This window comes from Arvicanthis niloticus, chromosome 5, assembly GCF_011762505.2.
Source record: "Arvicanthis niloticus isolate mArvNil1 chromosome 5, mArvNil1.pat.X, whole genome shotgun sequence".
NCBI lineage: Eukaryota > Metazoa > Chordata > Mammalia > Rodentia > Muridae > Arvicanthis > Arvicanthis niloticus.
The window spans coordinates 47,266,668-47,290,009 of record NC_047662.1 but is presented as its reverse complement, the minus strand read 5'-3'; the positions used below and the strand labels follow the sequence as shown (position 1 = coordinate 47,290,009).

Here is a 23,342-nt window from a genome sequence, read left to right as displayed (position 1 = left end):
CCAAAGTCCCGCTATTTGACCTCTTTCAGAAATGTTTGTCAAAGTCTTCTCTACTTAACAGGTGTGGGCATCAGCCCCATTTCCAGATAAATAAACAGCAGCTCAAGTAGGTTGAGACGCTAAAACCACAGAGTTAGCAAATAGAAAGAAGTCTATATTAGCTGCATATTTTCATTGCACAGAAAGTGGCGATCCGTGTGTAATTTGCATGAATGCCCCAGCTGGGCCCCTTGTTTACCGAGACCTTGTGTTTTCCACTCGTGAGTCCAGGCAGGTGTTCACACCAATGTTTTACTTGCTGGCTCACCCTCAGGCAGACACTGAACAGCATTTGCACAGATGCTGTATCACCTGTTCCTTAAAACGGAAACAGAAGCCATGAGGTCAAGTCACTTTTTCCAGCTAATGTGGCAAGCTATCTGGGCATATTTAACTCCAAAGCCAGGAGTTTTACTGTGGGTTTGGGTGAAGTACAAAGACTGAACAGCCTTTCTTTTGCCTCAAATCTAAGTTCTTGTGGTGTCACCGAACAAAAACTGTGTGTGGATCCCACCATTCCCCACGGGAATGTATCAAAGGCATCCAGCACAGCAGGTCAGCCACACGATGCTGACTTCTCTCTGCAATTTACTCAGGATACAGCAAGCCTCTAGTACATGGCAGTGATGGTGCCACACAGTGGACATACAAAAGAACCAAAGGGGTCTAGCGTAGAGATGGAGGATGTTCCAGCAAATCGAGAGCTACGTGGGAACTCCTTCAGAGTCTGCTGAGCAGTTCAGTGAAGGACGGAAAGCGCTGCCCTCGTGAACTTTGTGCCAACCTGCTCAGGGAAACAAGTGGACAAGTAAATTTACACAGACAATTTATTCCAGGATTCCAAGCCATGAGCCCATGTATCAGAAAGTGGGCCAGGTCATCCTTTCTTTGGACCCCTGGCGTGAAAAGCTAGAAGACAGAAAACCAAAGGGATAGCATGTGTTATAGTACCATCTTGCATTGAGCTGAGATGCAGCTTAGCTCCAGAGAGAGAGAGACTTAGAGAAGATAAAATGGCACTTTTCAAGTGAAACCACAGGGAAATGTGACAGCCTCACTGTGCTGAGAGAGAGAGAGAGAGAGAGAGAGAGAGAGAGAGAGAGAGAGAGAACATATGGATTAAATAGAGGAGATTCTATTTTACCCCAAGTTATTTCTATAGAAATGATGATTTTTTTTTTTTAAGGCAGACTGGCGTGTAACGTAATATGTGGATCAGACTGGCCTGGAATTTGCAGTAATCCTCACTACTGCCCCCTTAGCTCTGAGAAAAGAGGCATGTGCTGCTATAGCCTTGGGTTCTTCCGGGGTTTTGGCTCTTGTGTCTGACAGATTGTTTTAGAGATGAAGCTGATCTGGTACCTTGTACCATTTACACAGGCCCAGTCCACATGGAAGGCGGAGAATGGAAAGCTGGAAGCGTAAAGCCCATAAAGGAAAGCATAGGAAGACCTGTCTGTACTAGGAGTAAGGAAGCCCCACCCCCATACACTACACACCACCAGCTCTCCTTGAATCCACATTCTTCCACCTCAGCCTCCCAAGTGTTTGGGTTATAATTACACACTACCACACCTAGTGAAGAGTAGGCTTAAATAAGATACCAACATCAAAACATAAACCACAAAAAAACTAAAATTTTTTTGATAAGTAGAACTACAACAAAATGAAGTATTTTCACGACGTATGTAATAATACAGTTAGAAAACTGCTAGAATATCTATACACAGGAGCAGAGTTGCATGTTAACAATAAAAAGGGGAAGCCAGTTTTAAATAGAGTAAACAGAGATAGCAGTGTCCACAAGGAAGGTCTAAAGGCCAAGCAGAATAAGAAGAGATACACAAGCACACTGGAAACCAGAGATGTATAACACAGAACAAGGTGCCTTCTGCACCTGTACTGATCGCAATGTGCTGGTAGAATAGCAAACACTGAGGCCAGTGAGAATAAAAATAGATCCAACTGTTCAGTGCACACATCATATGGGCAATAATAATAAATTTTAAAATAATAAAATATTAAGTTTTATAGAGGCAGAGAGTTTAATTCCTTTTTTATATCCTAGTATGACATCTCAAAGACAGAATAGTACCTGGACACAAAACTGTCCTTCATGGAATATTTTATCAGTGAGCAGGCAATTATTATTGCATTATGTGAACTCTTAAATAATTAAGTCCTTTTGCTCTCAAATAAATTATGCTTACAAGCCCATTATATAGTAAGTCCGGAGTGACTTGTAAGATGAATTTACAACGTAAAAAAGGTGTTTATTCAAGTGTTTGGTACAAAGCAAGCTTTATTTTAGCCTCCTTATTAAAAAAAAAAAAAAAAAGTCCATTTGCATCTATTCCAAAACCGAAAGGAAGGGAGAAGGAAGGAAGGAAGAATGAGGAGGAGGAGAGCTAGGGTTTCCTCTGCACTGGAAATCTGTCGTGGCTGGCCACACCCCTCGTTGATGACGTCACAGTCATGGGAGTTAGCCCGGGCTCAGACACACCAGGCATCACCTCTCAGGATTGCAGTGTGGCTTTGAAACCATGCCTCCTAAGGCCCTTCAGGAGAATTCTATCGTCTGGCCTTGACCATCTGCCCCCTTCCTCTCAGATGAGCACTAGCCCACAACGCCAAGAGCTGGCCCTACCCTTTTGCCCACACCCATGATTGTTCTGTCGATCTCACGTTCTGTTCTAGGTTTACGTTCATCAGGTCAGGGCTACACTTTTCACAGGAGGTAGGTGTATTCTCTGTCCTTCGAAAGCCACCTCTATTCTTGAAAAAAAAAATGCTTCCCACGAGATGATGCCTTCTTCTGTTTTCTCATTTCTTTACTTTGTGAAGGTTTTCAACTTCTGTTTCCACTGTAGCCTTCTAGAAAGATATGCCAGTTGGGATAAGATATCATGAAACTGCATGCCTTCCACAAAGTTTGTTTTTCCAAAGAAGAAGCACCATTTACTACTAGGAAGTGAGCTGGCATGCTTTAGGTCTTAGACATAATCAGAAAGAAATCCATAGATAGTCCCCAGTTAAGCAAGTCTCTGTGTATATTGTATCTTACTCTCTATATCATATTACTAGAGCATAGATATCTATTTTTAAATGCATCTTTTGTATTGTCATCACTCTGGACTCTGTCTGACACATTGTAGGCAATAAATTCTTGTTTAAAAGTTTTTTTAAATTAAAAAAAATATGTATACACACACACACACACACACACACACACACACACACACACACACACACGGAACCTATAGCCTTCTTTCCTCCATGCACTGCAGTGTCTACCCATAAGGGGGCAGCACATGACTTTAATAAGGAGCTCCCACCCTTACTGAAGGCCCTCTATGGAACATGGGTGGTCACCAGTTACAAAGACTAGGAATTTATGCTTGCTCTCAACAGTAACTCTTATTTCAAGAAACCTGGATAGAATTTTGTCATCAAAAGTAGCTCAGGCACTTTTAAGCACAGCCTGGATTTTTACATGTAACTGTACACATTTTGATTTAAAAAATATTTTTGTATAAGATATACTTTCTTTCTCTTTTCCCCTACCATGGATTTGTTTGTTGAATGCTTGCCCCAGTTTTTAGATCAGACTCTCAGCGCATGCCTGATGCCAGTACTTGAGGAACAAGGATGGGCAGGATCACAGAGTTGGATGCCAGCCTCATCTACAGGACAAACTCCAAGCCAGTCAGTACTACACAACAAGACACTGTCTCAATTAATTAAGATAAAATTGACTGTAGCATTCTCTAGGCAATGAGACTGTGTCGGGAAGGATTATCATTGGCAAGTTGGGTCACAGAACTGGACCTCATCCACTTGTAGTGTCAGGACATGTAGCGCATATTTATTGCATGTATGCCTGCAGTTGAAAGTTTAAGTGAATATAATAAGCAGATTACGGGCTTGTCTTTAGAAGTTCAAATGCCTTGAGCCTCTTTTGTGTAAGCCAGTGCTCTGGACTGACATTGATAGTTCCATGCTTTTAAAATATAGGAACGCTTCAATTTCTACAAACTTACCAAGGGGCTGGAGGGATGAGTCAGTGGTTGAGAGTCACTGGCTGCTCTTTCAAAGGACCGGGGTTCACTTTCCAGCACCTATATGGTGGCTCACAGTCCCAAGTGATCCAACACCCTCAGCTGGCCTCTGTGGGCACCAAGAATTCACAGGACTCACACAGATATACATGCAGACAAAACATTCATCCACAAAAATAAAAATTACACTAAAAATAAAAGTAAAACGAAAATATGACTAACCCATATTTTACTTCAATGTTTCCTGTTCATACTGCAAGCACTGTTACTATCTCTTAAGTCATCACTCAAGTGATGACTATATTATTTTAAAATTTTTCCGTATCCTCTTCCATCTATCCGTTTCCAATCCACTGCATGCTAACCTATAACTATCAGACCATGGATATTTAAGATGAGTAAAGGGCTAAGTTAGCCTCAGGGAGGCCCTACCTCCTATCCTTGAGTTAGTTCCTTTTCTGTCACTGTTATAAAACACATTGATCAAGGCATCTGATAGAAAAACAGGTTTGTCTGAGTTTATGGTTCCAGAGGGGTAAATATCCATCATGGCACAGAGACATGGGAGCAAGCAGCAGGCACAGCAGCTGGAGCAGGGCGCTGAGACCTTACATCATGGACCACAGGCACAAAGCAGAGAGAACACTGTGTGAGTATGGCCTTAGCTCTCAAAGTCCATCAGCAGTGACAGGCTTCCTCCACCAAGGCTGGACCTCCTCAACCTCCCCCAAACACTGCCACCAACTGGGGACCAAATGTTCAAATGCCAGAGCCTCTGAGAAACATTCTCATTCAACATACAACAGTCTTCCTACTGGAAAAGAAACAAACATAAACACGATGTTCAGAAGTAAAAGTTGAGGCTGGAGAAATGGTTCAGGGGTTAAGATCTTGTACTGGTCTGCCAGAAGAGCTAAATTCAGCTCCCAGCACTCACATCAGCTCACAGCCACCTTTAACTGCAGTTTTAGTGGGATCCAATGTCTCTGGGCTCCATGGTCACCTGAGGACATGTACACATACACACACACACACACACACACACACACACACACCACTTTAAAATAAAAATAACTTTTTTACAATGTTTCCTGAAGTTATAGTACACTGGAAACACGGTCAGCCTTGAAACTACAGAAAGAAAGCAATAGGTTACCCAGGCATTTTCTTCTGCGTGATCAAGGCAGCCAGGCTTCTAGTAAAACAGCTAAGATCTTTGCAAGGCCTCATCTCCTGCAACAAAACTGACAGCAAGTTCCCTTCACACAGCTCGCTCTATTGATCTTCTAGTGGAGTCTGTTTCCAGAAGTGTTTATCAATAACATCTCATGTTTCTGGTAATACCACTTTAAAACGAATCCAAAACAGTGCCCTAAGCAAAATGGAAATATGTTTTTTTTTTCCTACATAAAAGAAGGGCTACTAGGCTACTGTTGTTCTTACCCAGTCTACAGAATCAAGAAGCCTCTAAGATCCTTCCCTCCATCACTCATTCTAGTAACAGAAGAGACTGAAGACCAGCTCCTGCTGGTTAGCTTACATTTGTTGATTTGGGGTTTTCTTGTGCTGTTTTGTTTTGAGAAATCTTCCTCAAATTTCTACCCGGTCAGTTGTGGTTACATCACACTGGTTCATAAGCCACAGAACTCCAGCAGCACACAAAAGGACCAAGAATTTGCTGTTCATTTAGACAGAAATGTTTGCACAGTTTAAGGCTCTGCTACCAACAAAGGAGAGGAGCAACACTTGAAAGAAACTGGCAATCCCGGTCACATGGTAATTAAAAGTTCCTTTATAGTAGTGGCATATCAGGAGCAATTTAAATGGCCTGGAGAAGAAATGGTTAAGGGAAATGCAAAATGTTCTTATATTAAGCTAGTATTTTAAATATGACTAGGATGCAGTTTCAAGCAAAAACAAAAACAAAATAGGATGGTATATGTAAAATCATATATCTGAAAACATTCTTTTTTAATATTAACAGCCGTTACCTAAGCACTGGGATTAGTAATGTAATTTTACTCTTCACTTTTCCGTGTGTTTTGCATGTTTTTCAAAGGGTATTTACAAAATCAGTATTTACATGATTACTGTGCAAAGAAAAAGACACTAGAGGCTTGGGAGAAGCTCATCAGCCCTTTCTACACAAGTATAATGACTGGGGTTTGAACTCCCAGAACCTGTAAAAGCCGAGGGATGTGAGAACTTCCTTGTAATACCAGGGGGCTGGCGGGGAAAGCAAAGAGGAGGGACTTCCAGAGCAAGCTGGCTAGCCAGACTGGATGGCTCAGTAGCCCAGGCTTCAGCAAGGAGCCCTGCCTCCATTTGTAAGGTGGAGAGGATCGAGAAAGATATCTGACATCAACTTCTGACTTCTACATGCATCTGCATGCACACACACACACACACACACACACACACAAGCACACACTTATACATACATTTACACAGTAATACATATATACATACATACACACTTATGCATACATACATTTAAACACACACATACAGATGCAAAACAAGACTCCAAGAAAACATCTTTAATAACTCAAAAACAGGGGGCTGGTGAGATGGCTCAGTAGTTAAGAGCACTAACTGCTCTTCCAGAGGTCATGAGTTCAAATCCCAGCAACCACATGGTGGCTCGCAACCATCTGTAATGAGATCTGATACCCTTTTATGCCGTGTCTGAAAGACAGCGACAGTGTACTTACATATAATAAATAAACAAACAAACCTTTGGGTCGGAGCAAGCAGGGGGAAAAACAAAAAACAGCAGATGTAGATTATAAAAAAGAAAAAAAAAATCAAAAACAGACCAGCCTCTAAAACTTCTAATCTATACGTCAGACTTTGACCCTTGGTTTTTGAAAGCTGCCCAGTAGACACCATCTTCATAGCAAAAATAGCATAGAGTGCACTGGCCACTAGGCTTTAATAACCCTAAGCAGAACAGTAGGAGAGCGGTTGTTTCTTTGGTATTTTAAGGCCAGCTGATATGAATTCTGCTTCACTCTGCTTCCTGTGAACTTTTACTATGATAACAGAAGACTGCAAAGGCTTACACTAACGTCTCCTACACACCACACACAGCACACACATATATCAGAATTGCAGCCATGATCCCCACGAGTCATTGCCTCCTTTTCTCTCCGTCTGCTGTAAGCACACAGTAAGCTTTTCCACTGCAAGATAAATGGAATATTTGGAGTCAAAGCCTGCCTTCCCTTCCATGTGTGACAGTATGTCCTTGGCCTTGTTTCTTTCTCTCTCTCAAATGGAGAGAGAATGATGACTTCTTTACAGCATCAAAGGACGTTGAAAAGATCAAATAAAATAGCTGACAGGAGCTGTATTGCCAAATTGAAAACAGCATGCATAATGCTGGGCACATAGACTCACTTCAGCAGTGTATGGTCAAGTTTCATAGGCAGAAGCTGTCTATCATCTTTGGTCCCGCCCACAACACCTGTAGCCACAACGGTTGCTACTTCAAACACAGCAGGAAACTGAGAAAAGCAGGTGTCAGAAGGAAGAGGGTGGAATCACCACCACAAAGATGCATCATGACAAAGGCAGCCAGAATGACATTACACTCATAGCCATTGTGAGTGAGCTTTAATTTGTCCCGAAAACTATATTGTACCAAAGGACTTTTAAAAATTGAGTAATGTGATTTTCTCAAAAATGTCAATTTGCAGATCCCACTCATTTCAAACATCTGCAAACTAAATATTTTATACTTCTCACAGACAGAGAAGAAAGAAAAACCCCAGTGATTAAAAACAAATAAACTGAGTACAGTGGCTGCATGCTTTTAATCCTGAACCTCAGAAGGCAGAGACAGGTGGGCCTCTGTGAGTTCAAGGCCAGCCTAGTCTACATAGTTCCAGACTAGCCAGAGCTATTTAGTGAGACCCTATCTCAAAAAACCAAACAAAATCCAAATAACTCTTTCTTATTCAATTAGAGCAAAAAGATAGCCTTTACTTGGAGAAATGGTCACCCTGAACACACATTCACACCCATAGATACAAATGACAAATGTGAGCACGCACACACACACACACACACACGCGAGACAGAGAGAGAGAGAGAGAGAGAGAGAGGGAGAGAGAGAGAGAGAGCGAGAGAGAGGGAGAGATCTCGAGTGTTATATCATTGCCTTTGAAATGACATCTGTCTTAACTTCCATCTTAGCAGGTGGAGGGAATTTGAGGTAGAATGGTGTAACTCATTAGTCCCGCTTGGTTTTTGCTGAGGTAGGTTGAATTACACAGTGCCAGAGTCCATCAGGGGCTCCTCCTTGTTTGGGTTTCTTGTTCCACACCTGGATCAGATCATATTGCTTTGAAGACCAATTCTTTTTAATGCTGAGAAAAAGGTGACCAACACTGATTGACTTCTTAGAGTTTAGGTGACTTGCGGTTTCTCGCCATGTAGATAGGTGAGTGTCCCGTTTCTTTTTTTATTCTGAAGGGATTTGGTGGAACTTATCAGGATGATCTTTTTATAATACCCTTTGTCTGTATGGATTTGTTTCCCAACACGTTAAGCTTCTTTATACACCCCCAAGCCCTATTTGTGAGCTTTGTTTACTGTGGGGTATGCTTTTTCATCTTTGTTCAGGGACTCCATTGACAATGGCTTTTGAAACACTGCACTACCCCATAGACTTAGGCTAGCACCTACTCTGACTTCCACCATGACCCTGAGACTCCGTCCCAGTAACTTCTCTACAGCTCAGTGTTCCCATCTCTCAAGTGTTTCAGACTTTAAATACGCCATTGAGCTATTTATAGGGCTTACTGGAAACTTCCTTACAGTAAATTTTGCATGTTTCAATGTACTTGCTTAAAGCAACATTACGTTTTGTTGACCTTGTAACTAACTAATCACTAATGTTTCCTCCTCTGCTCTTAGCTCTGTCTGTACTGTGTCCCACGAGGATGATCCCAGACAGTGTGTTGATTCCTCTCGCCATACAACCCGGATGGAAAACACCTACCAATTAGGTGCGCTGCTTTGTCATTCATCCACAAGCTAAACCTTGACTTTGATGACCAGTGCTGGCTTAGCTGTAGCCTGTCATTGTCTTCAGTCCTAGATAAGAGACCTTAATTTGAGAAAGTGGGTGGCCAATTGCAGAGTTACAGACTTGCTTTGCAAAATTGAAGCAATACTTATTTCCTTTAAAACAAAACAAAAAATTCAGGTTTACCTGAATCTCAAATAAATCTCTGGATGCCACAAATGTGCATAACATATGATTGAATTCAGGTTCACTGGGTATTTCTTGATGGAGTTAGTGTGTGTGTGTGTGTGTGTGTGTGTGTGTGTGTGTGTGTCTCTGTGTGTGTGTCTGTGTCTGTGTGTGTGTGTGTCTGTGTGTGTGTATGTGTGTGTGTCTGTGTGTGTGTGAAAGAGATGTGATGTGCACTGATGTTTATCCTTCAAAACAAACCAAGATTGTTGATGGTGTAGGAAAAAAAAAATCCCCCAGTACAGAGGCTGCCCACTGTGGTCCCTTGTTGACAGAGATGTTTATCTACTGCCATTGAGGCTTTGGGTCTCTGAAAACAAAGGGTTTCACACCTGCCCTTATGCTCCCAGGTGGAGTCCACTTCAAATACGTTTTCCCACTCCTGGTTCTTTACAGACCTACTTGTTTTCTTTAAGTGTGAACCTGCCTATGATTATCTGAATTCAGATATAATTGCTGCCCTACATAAATTCCACAGAGGCTTACCAAGAAGCAGAGAAGGACTCTGTGGGCCAGGATAATTCCACCTGTGGCCCGTTAAACCCAAGAAAATTATAAACCATCACCCCACCCTGGTAGACCTGATAGCCAGTTTTCTGCAGTGATCTCAATACTATTTGAGTAAGAAACACAGCGTCCCTCTCTGTCTTCTCATGGACAACCCTCAAATTGCATCCTGAGAAACTGTAATTACTTAGATAAAAGGAGGACAAACACACTATAACTTTAGATTTGTTTATGTGATGTGCACATTATTGTGGTGGTTGACTTACACTCTCAGTCCAATACTATGGGCTCCAGGATAGGCTGCTAGCATTTCACACTGCTTACGGTAAACAGTAAATGTTCCTACCATCCAGTTTGCTTTAATGGTGTACCTAAGTCCGGCTGCTGCCCTTAGCTTCTCCAGTCAGCAACCTGAATTTGGGTCAAGTTTTCTCCAATTTGCAAACTATTTGTTTATTTGTTTGTTTGTTTGTTTTTGAGACACTGTTTCTCTGTGTAACCCAGGTTGTCCTGAAACTAGCTCTATAGACCAGGCTGGCCTTAAACTGAGAGGTCCACATCTCTGCCCCTCCCCTCCCCGAGTGCTGGGATTAAAGAGATGGGCCACCACTGTCTGGCTTATCAATCAAAGGCCCTTAATTATTGTCAGCCTGTGACTTTGAGTCAAGTGATAGGGAGACTGGCCTGGAATCCAACTGAATCAAGATAAAGCAATTTAAATGTGAATCCCCATGTTTCTTTCATAGTACCCCCCTACACCCCCCCCTGCACCCCACACACACAATTGCTTCAAGCAAATAAACTAATTATCTAAGTTTCGGAAGTGTTGATCTTTAGATAAAGGTGATTGGCTGACTATCGCCCTCACTCCCCCCTTTCCTGGCCAGTACTACATCAAGTTGATATAAGAGTCTTTACTAGAGGCTCATTAGTGCCTTTCACAAGGCAAATAAACCTAAGAGCAAGTAGGGATGGAAATACAGTTTAGTTATTAATAGAGCTGATTGGTTGCTTTGGAAAACAGACTTAATCTAGTACAAAGGCCTTTTATCATTAAGGCTGGAGAGGTTGTCTGTGGGTAAGAGTTCACCACCACGTCGACATCTAAGCCCATCTTAAGTTATCTGTGATTATCCTTTTATCTAAATGATTACAGCTGCCGTAAATAAAATGACACATGAATATAGTTCACTAGGGGGAAAAAAATAGAACTGGGAAGCTGTGTTTCTTAGAATAGAGTGTCATCATTTAACCCTTGCTCCCTAATCAGAGAGAGGAGAGAACGGAAGAGAATAGCAGCAGCCTGTGGCGGCTGATCCGGCTGAGCGTGAATGCCAGTTTAGAGACTACCCCAGGAATTTTTTTATTTAGGCAAAGCATAATGAAACCATGGCTTTCTTTGTGTGTAAATAGCACAAAGGTCTGCAGGTCTCAGGGATGCTCTGAGAATCACTGAGGTGCTTCATGTACATTGCTTCCCATTCACTGGAACTGCTTGCTGAGAGGGACGGACTTAGGGCCTTCCCACCAATCACTAAACCTCTCTTGTTTTATTCAAGGTGACTCCCATAAATTATACAGTAAGTTTTGCACTGGACTTGTTTTCTAGAGCTCAGGTTAAAATTAGGTAGCGTTTTATTTTTTCAGATGGTGACTATGAACATCACATCAGTGAGGAGTTTCAGTTAGATTCTTTTCTTTTTCTCTCTTTTTTATAAAGATTTATTTTACATATATGAGTACACCGTCGATGTCTTCAGACACACCAGAAGAGTGCATCGGATCTTATTACAGGTGGTTGTGAGCCACCGTGTGGTTAGTGGGAATTGAATTCAGGACCTTTGGAAAAGCAGCCAGTGATCTTAACTACTGTACCAGTTTCTTTTCTTATACTATGACAAAATACTGTACAAAGTAATGTAGGAAGGAAGGGTATCTTTTGGCTCACAGTTTGAGGGTACCATACATCACGATAAAAAAAAAAGGCCTGGCAAGAGGAGGCTGTTAGTTCATATCTGGGCAGATTAGAAAAAGATAGATAAAAGTGTTCTTACTCTTACTGCTTTTCCCTTTTCCCCTTTCTATTTAATCTGAGACTGTAGTCACTAAGCTGGTCTAACCATTTAAATATATATATATATATATATATATATATATATATATATATATATATAATCTCCTTAAATCATAGCACAAAATAATTGAAAGTAATCCTTTCATGATTTTGTTTTGGTCTCTGACGGCTCCTGCTGGCCTCAAACTCACTATAATGCCAAAGACAGCCTGAATGCTAACCCTCTAGCCTGCAGCTCCTAACTATGGAATGCCAGGCCTGACTTAGAATAATTCTTGTTATCCCAGTTAGGGGAAGCTGTGGCACAGATAGTTTATTACTTTCACTGGGTTTTTGGGTGTTTTGTTTGTTTTGTTTTGTTTTATGTTTTTTTTTTAAAATTTTGTTCTTGTTTTTCAGGTCTTTTGAAATCCATAATATTTTCTTCCGTAAGGGTGTAGGGGATATCTCAAAATGAAGAGGACAAGGTTTTTTATTGTATTAGTTGTCACAGAACCTCAGGAGCTTGCCTTGCCTCTGTTTCTTTGAATGTCCACATCTGAGTCTGAGCAAGGTGACAGGTGATTCTGGATGTGTGAGGAAAAAGCCAGTAGGATGTGAGGATGAGGGTTCATTGCTTCATAGAAAAATAGTTTTAAAAATAGAATCACATTTGTGAGACAAAAGGGGACCACAGCAGTACTGGGAACCAGACTCCCCCATCCCAGATGCTCTTTCTGTCCCTAACGTGTACCAACTTCATCCTCCCTCTGTGGCCTTCCTTCCAACCTTGAGCAACATGGTCTCTGGCAGTTTCCAAGGTTATAAATCATGGCTTTTGCTGTAAGGAAGAGTCTGACTTGTTTTTCTACCCACTTCTACTTTGAAATAAAGCTTTAAAGACAGTGCTCTTTTGGCCTGTCTAGAGCTGTGCCACCCCTGAGCCAATCACCTGAGTTCCAAACTCGGGCTCATGGGTAGCAGTATAGATGCTCTGGTGTTCCATGACTCCAAAAGGGAGAGGATCTATTCCAGATGGGTAGATGCTGCTCCCATGGGTGGGAAGAGGCAGGAAGCACTGCACCCACCAATATATCTGCACTAGAAGAATTATCCACTTTCTGAACGTAATAATGAGGACGGGAACCTTAATGTAAGGCAGAACAGATTCCCTGGGAATAATATTGGCCAAGTAAGGTCATGTGATGTGAGTACTTGGTAGGACAGATGTCTTTCTGAATGACATAATCCATTTAATTTAGTCTAGGCTAGTGGCATAATCTTTTAGTATTTCCAATACAAAGGAGAAAGTCACCTTCGAATTTGACTTTTCTCAATAAGGGTATATAGTGGAGATCTTTTTAAAAGTACTTTTATTAGTTCTTTGAGCATTTCATCAAGCATTATATTTTGACCACCAACTCCTTCCCCTAACCTCCTCCCAGATCCATTCCCAACCCCAATAACCCACTGACTGCATTATGTGTTGTCTATGTATTCCTATGTGGGGAACCGTCCAGAGGAGCATGGTGGACAAACCTTAAAGGCTTATCCCTCCCCTAGAAGTCATCGGCCATCCACAGCTCCCCAGGTAAAGGTAGGAGCACAGTAGGAACCTTATACGAAATGCACACAGTGACAGGAGGACACTCAAGTTTGCTGTAGGGGAATTTGTCTATGATACCCAATCTCTGGCTCCTGGGATCAGGAGCAGGACCAGCCCTTCTCAGATTGGTAACTGCTTAAGATTTCTGTTGAGCAGACATTTTAGCTGGTAGCGTCATTTGTATCATGTTTCTGGTCTCACAGTGACTACGTATCCTAGACTGCTCTTAATTTCCCCAGTACTTAAATTGCAAGCATACACCTCCATGTCTGGCTTCCTAGCCTGATTTAAATTGGACTAAACCATTCTTCTATCATCAAAATAAAGATTCTCTTAATGAGCCTCAGGAGGCTGACCTCACTGGACTGCAGTCATACGCTGTAACCTGCTCTTGAGTAAAGCCAGTGAAACTTCAGCAGAAATGAGGCCTGGGGGAAGTTACCTCCCGGCACCTTGCCAGGGCTTCATCTCTCAGCCAAGGGACAGAGCAGTCTTAAGGGAGCCATTTTCATTGAGCCATGCTGGGATCTAGTCCAAGCTCCCTTCCTGGATTGCTCAGGCCTAGGGTGGCATGCTTCCACTGGTGGAAGGGGACAACCCTATCACTTGTAATTTCCTTTTCTCTCTCAGACCCCTCCAAAGGGGCCTTTCATTAAATCCTCTTAGAATTGTCCCAATGCTAGTGTGCCCTGCTTCCTTAGCCCCAACCTGATATAGGTATTGGGAATAAACACTAATAGATAATGTTAACTACTAAAAGAGAATTGGATAGCATTCTTGATTCCTCTGTAGTAATTCAACAATTATCCAGCCCCTAGATACCAAGCCTTGGCACGTCGTCGTATACGCCCAGTAGTGGCAAGGGCAGATACCAGAAGGATAATACAAATGATTCCAGGGATACCAGAGAGCAGCCCACTTCTCTGACGCTTTGATCTGAATATGGATGAAATGTGGTTGAGAATATAAATTTTAAAGCCAGACAAACCTGGGCATCTAGTCCCAGTTTTGTCACTTCGTAATTCTGGGCTTACACCTCCATTTTCCCATCTGTGGAACATATATAGCAGTGAGAGTCCCCTCAAAGATCTACTGAAAGATACTCCAAGGTAAATACATGCGTATTACAGCCCCTGACACACAGACTGTGGTCAGCAAAAGATAACTAGTATTTGTGTAGTGATTTTTATCTATAAAATGTTTAAATCCATTAACCCCAGAAATTATCCCTATAAGCATTGAGTTAGACTCTGAGGAGCATAAAGCCCCGTCTTACTTACCATTGCTTTCCTCCTTTTTAATTTTTTTGAACAGTTTATTATCTTTATTACATATATTCTTGTGTGTGCATTTGTACATACAAGCGTGCAAGCGCTGCCACAGCACCCCCATGGAGGCCACAGGACGTTTGGAAGTTGGTTCTCTCCTTCCATCGTGTGGGTCTCAGATTGAACTTAAATCATCAGGTTTGTCAGCAAGCACCCTTATCTCCTGAGCCACCTCACTGGCCCCCATCTTCCTTCTATTGCACTGGAGAGAATTGCAGGTATGCGTCACCTGTTTTCAGGTACCCAGGACAGCAAAAGGGACCTGTGCTTCTCAACTAAGTGAAAAGTGTTTTGTACCTGGAGTGAGATTTAAGAGAGAAAGTGCCTGGAAAAGACATCTGAGCCAGAATTGAAACTTGAGTGGATGTGTCTTAAATGAGCAGATGGGGGACAGTGCTCCATTTGAAAGAGTGGACTAGGGTAAAGACAAACAAGTATCTTTATTTGACAGATGGGCCCTGTGAGACTATAACAGCATGCACACGGGGAGCTATGGTGGCTAGAAAAAAGCCATAGCATTGGCAGGCACACAATCATAGACCACCCATAAGGAGAATGAATGCCATTTTAAGATCTAGGTTCTCCAAGCAAGTTTTCTGGCTGCGGTGGGAGGGATCAGAGCAGTGTAGGTAGAGTGTAAACACCAAGGAGGGGCCAATTAGAAAGGTGCTGGGGCTTTGAAGTCAGCAGCCACCAACCCTGGAAAGTGAAAAAGAAGCTTGTGGTGTGAACCTTAGCAGAACTCACTGCATTCCCGAGGGAGCCTGGTAAATTCTGAGTTTATTAACCCCCCTATCCTCCCTCCCCCCTCCCCTTCTCTCCAGAAAGCCTGACCCTAATTGTGACTTCTATCTTCCTTAGCTGGAGTTCACCCAGATGACTAAAGGGTCGGTGGGTATGAGTAGAAATGACTTCTAAAGAAATTTTATGTGCATTTCTAGGTCCCACCAAACCTTTCCCAGTGGCCACTGTCAATCGTATTTTGGAAGATGTACTAATTACCTACCTACAAGAAGCACAATATGACCCGGAATTCTGCAGACAAATGACTAAAACAATTTCTGAGGTATAGTGCAGTTTACCCAGTGTTAGCTATGACCACAATATTTGCTGGAAGACAGCCCATCTTCTGCTTTGTAAGAAAAGAATTCATTTTCAGGATCAGTTCAATGGCACACTTATATTTTATAGAAATAATTAGATCATACACTACATCTGTACATTGGTACATGTCTACATGATAAGCCTCTGTCTAAAACTATCATGTGTGTGATTTTTAACAAATCTATTGCTTGTATACAACTGCTCTTTTCTAAAAATATATATTTTTTATTGTGTATATGTGTGTCTTTGTGTGTGTGCACATACATACAATGTGTGCATGCCGCATGTGTGTGCAAGTGTCAGAGGAAGTAGATCCCTGGAGTTAGAGTTACAAGCAGTTATGAGCTGCCTGCTGGGAATCCTGGGAATGAATCTGTAAGAGCAAAAAGTGCTCACAACTGCTGAGGCATCTCTCCAGGTCCAGGCCGCTTAAAAAATAAAAATCATTCTATACATTTGTATGATGTGTATGTATGGTATCTGTGCATGCTTCTGTATGTGGATGTGAGAGTGCATGTACCATTGCATGCATGTGCCATTGCACACATGTAGGGGTCAGAGGACAACCTTTTGTGTTAGCCTTCACATCTCACCTCACTTAAGAGTCTCTGCTGTTCACAACATACGCCAAGTTGGCTGGGATTGTCCTGTGTCTGCCCCATTTCCCTGCAGGTATGCTGTGATCATAATTGCCCACTGCCATACCTGACTTTTACTTGGGTTTGCGGGACTTGAACCCAGGTTCTCACACTTGTATGAGTCCTTTACCCATGAGCCATCACCTCACCCAAAAACTTTCCCTTATTTCTGGCAATTTTAAGGGCTGTTTTCTCCTTGCCACAGAAACTTTTTTGAGTGCTGTCAATTATAGATATGGTGGTCTCTAAATACAGTTCCATGTTTTATCAACTAATGTGTATTTTATGATAGTTTCTTCTACTTTGGTTTTTATATCAAACTCTGGGACAAATATTTATGTCTATTATATTGTGGGAGACTTTAGAATATCTTTTCCTCATTAGTCATGAAAACAACAACAACAACAACAACAACAACAACAAAATAGCCCTAGTCATGGCACTCTTTAAAGGGAAGCCATCTTTTACAAACTTTCAAAGGATGTAATAATCCATTAAATTCTGTTCTGTAGATGACAAGCTTTCTGTATGTCTTAGAAAATGCTGGCTTATTGCTAATGTTGTTATTTTGTTCCTGGATTCCTGTCCCATGAGGATAGTACTTGAAGGAAAGTTTACTCATGTGTGGTTCTGTGAGATATAAGTATCTACAGTGCACCGTGCTGTTTTCTTTGAACATTTTTTAATTCATATTTTTTAAAGTTAGACTACAAAGGGATGATCTTCATATGGTATTTTTACACCCACTCACCTCTCCCATTGTGCTCTCCCTTCTCCCTGCCCTCCTCCTCTTGGTCCCCTCCATCCTTCCCAAATTATCCTCCCTTCAGCTTTTATATCATATACTGTGTTTAACAATTTTGAGATTTAATGTGACTAAATAACCACCTTCCCCCCCCCCCTTTTTTTTTATCAACTTCTAGGTTATTAAGACCCAGGTCAAGGAATTAGTGATTCCGAGGTATAAACTAATTGTGACAGTTTACATTGGACAACGGGATGATCAGAGCATACTTATTGGCAGCAGATGCCTCTGGGATCCTAAAAGTGATACCGTCTCGTCCTATACTTTCAAAAATTCTACTCTCTTTGCGCTTGCAAATGTCTATGCAGTTTACTTTGAGTGACTGAAAATGGTCCTCGTGTGTTAAAATCATGAAACAGGCTGTGTGCCTCTATTCACAAAAGTTCTACTGACAAAACCTGTGAGAAAGAGACAAGATGAAGATTTCAAACAACTGGAAGCTTCCGTCACTCTTGTGAGGACTGGGGGAGGGGGAGGGGAGCCTAATAAAAGGTCTTGTTTATTCAAAGCAGAAGTCAGTTCACATAAACATAGATCCCAACTAAATATCACTTTGGGTGATGATTATTTTGATTTCTCTTTTAATTGAGAGCTAGAATTTCCTGGATAACTTTTTGATAAAGTTCTAGAAATATATGGCAACGTACTCTGGCTATATATCATATAGGGTAGGATAATTCAACATGACACACAAAAATGGTGAATGTTAATAGGCTTCAGTACTGCATACAAAATAATACTGGTTTTCATTTTACATTTAATAAATTGAGCAGCATTCATTAGTTGCAATTACTGTTACGTGTACCTGACAGTTGAAAGTACTGACATAGAATTAATGATTTTGTAATAATTACCATAGTCCCATGGGGCCACTGGCTAAATCTAGACACTCTTGTGGGTTGCCTGCACTTTACAAAATTACAAGAGAACTGAACATTGACTTTTCAATAATGGAAACTATAAAGTGGATACAGGCTTTTAAGGACACTAAAGTAGACATTGTGCTATTAAATATACATGACGCGTAATAGTAAATGTGCCTGTAGCACCTAATATCATGCACTGGAAAGAGACACTGCCTTTAAATATACATTGCCCGTGTGCTTTTGACTAGTTTTTCCTGACCTACCTTTTACCCAGAATACAAAGCTGGCAGCTTAACAAATAAAACATGTGTGTTTGCCATTTTGTTCCTATGAATTTAGCACTAAAGTGACCTGGTGAGGTTTTTGAACGTATGGGCATTGACGTTTACAGGGCTGAAATAGCTCTTCTGCTGGCTGATGCCTCTTGTAGCATGGATCGTTTATTTTTATGGGGCTTTCAAGTCTTTGTGTGCATGTGAAATGACGCTGTGCCATTGCTCTAGGATGACAAGTCATCTGCCTAGAGGACATTTGTTAAAGGTCAAACACAAATTGCTCACATATGAAGAGAATTAGCAATGTTATAATCTTAAGGGGAAAATTGCATGTAATTCATATCAGAAAGATTATAGCAGATGAAAAAACCCAGTCAATGCTTCACAATTTTAAAATGTTTTGATGTCTTATTTTTCACTAAAACCAAATGTAGTTTTTAAATGCATTCCTGGGCTTTTTCTGGTAGTGCTTTGGGGGTGGGGGGTCTACGTAGAATAATGATCACATCCAGGACTTGCCTGTCTCCAAACCCCAGTTTTGCATCTGGATTTGATTATCAGAGGAGGAAGCAATGCACAGTACGCTTTTGTCAACAGTTTCTTTCTCAGACAATGGCTGTGAAATCACACAGCAGCTTGGGAGGAATGAGTCAAATGAAAAAAACAGCATTACCTACAGAAAGTCTGCTGTCGAGATGACTTCCTTTCAGAGTTCTAACATCTAGTCAGTAGAATAATTTCTCACCGTTCCTCCCGGGTTGTGTTGGTCAGAAAAACCTTAAAATACGAAGGCCGTTAAAGATGGAAAAGGTAGTTAGCAGGCCTTTTAGCATGTGCTGTAACTGAGATTTCAGAGCTGCGCTCCAGCAGTGGCATCAGCATAGGAATACAGAGTAAGAGCTCACTTAGGACATCTCATTTTCAGGAGAGTTCACCACTCAAAGCCTCAAAACAAAGAAACAGCTCCCCCTCCATGAGTGTCTGCCTTCCCACTCTCCCCACTGTAGAAGACTTTGTGTCCTTTTTCTGCAAACTCATATCTCACCTACTCCACTGATCCTTCTCCATCCATCTTCTCCATCTCCTCCCTCCCAGACCCTTCCTTTGATCACTCTTTGATCATCTCTTGGTTGTTCTCTAGCTTTTAAGTTTTATTCTCCTGGGTTGAAGAAACTAAGAGCACAGACCACCTAACAATGAAATCTAATTCATTACTTACACGCAAGACTTGTATGTACTGTGTTACCCAACTCCCAACTGTCCAGAAAATAGCAATTCAGATCTGAACCCTTGAGGACTATGGTCTTAGGGAAATGACAGCAGGACATATCTGTACTCCAGAACTCCAGATGTGGAGACAGAAAGATTCCCATGTGGAGACAGCACAGATTAGAACATGTTATCCCAAGAAAACTCCAGAATGTCTTTATCCAGTGAAAGAACTTGTGGGAGTCTTTGTGGAAGGAAATAATGACTTCCTCTAGACTTTGACAGAGACAAAGAGAATTTCAAAAGATGGGAGAATAGAGGAAGAAATTTACAAGGTATGAGAGGTCACAGGAAGGGTGCTATCTCCTAAGGAAATGCACTCAGACCCTCAAAAAAAAAAAGTGACTCTTAATGACTTCTCTTAATTAAGAAGACATGTCATATGAGGCATGCCAGAATAAGGTTTACATGACTAGGCAAAAGGAGGCTAAAGCAATGAATGCACAGAGCAGTTGACATTTCAAGTCCTGGAAGACTTAGGTGTGATCTCCATGGTCCCAGGCACCTTAGACACATTACCGGTTTTACAAAGCAGCAGCTTTCCCTTGATGTGGTAATGATAATGCTGGTGCCAGTGGCTCAGGGTTTTGTAGGATTAACTACATGCCTGCTGAATGGTTCACAGCTTAATGTCTAAGAGAAGTACTTGTGGTCACAGCTGAAAGTCTGAGCGTCTGGAGCCAAATGCATGGTGCTGTTCCCAGGAAGAAGCCATCAGCGGAAAGAATTTGTAGAGTAAAACCCTAGGTTTGTTGTTGCACCCTTGTTTAAGTTGATTGTGGGACATTTTGGCCACAGGCAGCTGAAAGCTGAGCTAGAACATCAAAGGAAGAGATTTAGTCTTGGCAGGAGTCCAGAGAGAGAGAGAGAGAGAGAGATCCCTCCTCCCTCCTGTCTTATAAAATATTCATTACCCAACCCTCCAGCAAGTATAGTCAGAACTAAACAGTCAGTTACTGGCTCTCGGAAGCCAACCAGAAACCACCCCAAACCAACAGGGATGTACTGGCTATGTGCTGTCATTTTCCTCTTCCTCTTCCTCCTCTCCCCTCTTCCTCCTCCTCACCCTCTTCTTCCTCACCCTCCTTTTTCTTCTTCATCCTCTTTTTTTCCTTCACTGAAACAATTTCTTACATCATCCCTCTCTGTTGTTAGAAATCAAAAGAAGTATAAAGTTTCCCTCAAAGAAAAAAAAAAAAAAAAAGCAACTAGCATTTCAGTGCATGTGATCAGCTCCAGGCATTGTTTATTAGGTGACTTTTCAGAAAGCCCAGAGCAGTAGGTTAGAGTTCAGCAGATAGTGGGTTCAAAAATTAAACACTAGGTCAATGAATTTATTTTTTTTAAGTCAGAAGAATTAGCTAATATGTGGGAGCGTTTTTTTTTTTTAAAGTCAACAAATTAGACATTTACAAATTAACACTCTTAAAGAATGAGAACTTTCCTTCTTGGGGCATCATCTGACCTGTCTTTTTAGGTACTCAAAAAAAAAAAAAAAAAAAAAAAAACCAATAGATAGAACTCAACATCAAACAGTTATTTGGTTTTCATCCTTAGTCTCTCTGATGCTCCCACAGTCAGCAATCTGGTCCTCACCCACCAATCTGGAGGTTTCACAAACAACTGCTCGCCCAGGACAAATGTGCAGACCACTTCACCCACAAGATACCTCAGCTCTTTTAAAGACCTTCCTTCTGAGATGCCATGCAATGTAGTTTAAGGGAAGGAGTGGTGCTTTCTTCCTCTTCGTTTCAAGTAGTAAGTTTGTCTTCAAACCTTCTACAGTTTCCAGCCCTTAAGGGTTATGTGAGTTTGGCAAGCACCCAATGCCTTCAGCCTGTTTCCTGAGAAGTAAAATAGGCCATGACCGTGTTCTCATGAAGACGGTATATATAAAGTAGTTGAACCAGGGATGAGGATACGGCTCAGTGGTTAAGAGCACTGCCTACTCTTCCAGAGGACCTGGGTTTGATTCCTAACACCCACATGGCAGCTTGTCTGTGACCATCATTCTCAGAGATCTAATACTCTCTTCTGGTGTCCTTGGGGACCAGGCACCTGTGGTGCACACACATGCAGGCAAAACACATAAAAGCATTTTCTTTTAATTTTTTTAAAACTTTTTCCCCATTCTTTTAATTTTTGAGAGAAAATTAAGATAGTTGAACCAAGCAGGATTCGATAGGGCACACTTGTAATTCCAACTTTGGGGAGGTGGAGGCAGAAGGATTGGGAGTTCGAGACTAGCCTCAGGTACACAGAAATTGGACACCAGCCTAAGCTAGATGAGACTATCTATGATGATTGAGGATGATAATGATGATTGAGGATGATGATAATAAAATTTTAAAAGCTGATCTCTTATAGGAACTTTTTTTCAACCTCTAATTTTCACAAAATGTGTTTGCTAAAGGTGGTATGCTGGAGAAAGTCTCTAATCCCAAAACTCTAAAGGCTGAGCCTGGGGAATCTGAAGTTCCAGGCAAGCTTTAGCTACATAATTAGACACCGTCTCAAAAGACCATGGGCTGGGGATAAAGCTTGGTCAGAGCACTTGCCTAGTGGCTCAAGGCCCTGGGTTTAATCTTTAGCACTATAAAAAGAAAAAGAAGAAAGAAAGGAGGGATTGAGCAGATACTTTTGTGTTGTAGAACTTTTTAATCCCCATCCAGGCTTTCTACCCTGCCTTTGACAATTCAGTTCCTGGAGAAAAGACACACACAATTTTTATATTTACAATAAGCCTTTAACAGCACATGAGCTGGGTAGACAGCTACCCTCTATGCTATTAGAATCTACTTTCCTATTGATAACCCCAAGCTACTACTTACTATGTTTCATCTGGGCTGCTCTTAACTCTAATTGGCCAGCCCTCAGGGCCACGTTTTCATGACTCACCTAACCATGGCGGCTTCTCCTCCATTCCCTCTTCACTCTCCTCTTCTCCTCTGACCCCAACCCGGGAATCCTCAAACTTGTCTATGTGTCTTCTGCCCAGCACTTGGCTATCGGCATCTTTATTTACCAGTCAGAAATATCTGGGGAGCAAGGTCACACAGCTCCACTTGGGTCTGTGAGCACTCTCTTGTCTCTGGGGCAACGCACTTAGTATTAAAATACATAGCAAGAGACCAAACCCCAACACTTCTGCAATTCCTTCTCATCACCATAATACACCTGTGCGGTTCTTTTTAATTCTAAACACTCAATCTACTGTCTATCAATGGCAGGTTTCTTTTAAATCCTTATCTTTCATGACACTATCTGTTCCCAAATTCTGCTTCCAGGGCTATCTCTATTTGTTCTCATGCATCTTTCATGCAGAGGGCTGGGCCCACATCAGGACTTTTGTGGTTCCTGACAGTGATGTCGCTTAGCACTGCCCATTCCTTGCTTCCTTCATACCCATTTGGATTTATGAGTTCATTCACAAATGAGCAAACCTCTGGAGGGTGAACTAAGACCCAAGAACGCTGAAAGTCTCACTAAAGTCTAGTGTAGGTTTCAGCTTCTTCCTTGCCAGCTCAACTA

At 41.6% G+C, this 23,342-nt stretch overlaps 1 protein-coding gene across 4 annotated transcripts in view; it reads left to right on the top strand.

Annotated features, from left to right (window-relative positions):
- The window catches only part of Dynlt5 (dynein light chain Tctex-type family member 5), a 27,996-nt gene extending 5,828 nt beyond the window's left edge, over positions 1-22,168 (top strand). Inside the window, exons 1-5 of one of the 4 annotated variants that reach the window (XM_076934580.1) lie at positions 2,370-2,776; positions 4,605-4,746; positions 9,021-9,112; positions 15,796-15,920; positions 17,520-22,168. In XM_076934580.1, the coding sequence (XP_076790695.1) occupies positions 4,646-4,746; positions 9,021-9,112; positions 15,796-15,920; positions 17,520-17,723 (522 nt within the window). In that variant the 5' untranslated portion in view covers positions 2,370-2,776; positions 4,605-4,645 and the 3' untranslated portion in view covers positions 17,724-22,168. The other 3 variants (XM_076934581.1, XM_034503295.2, XM_034503290.2) reach the window with 3 other exon arrangements.
- Positions 22,169-23,342: the final 1,174 nt, after the last annotated feature.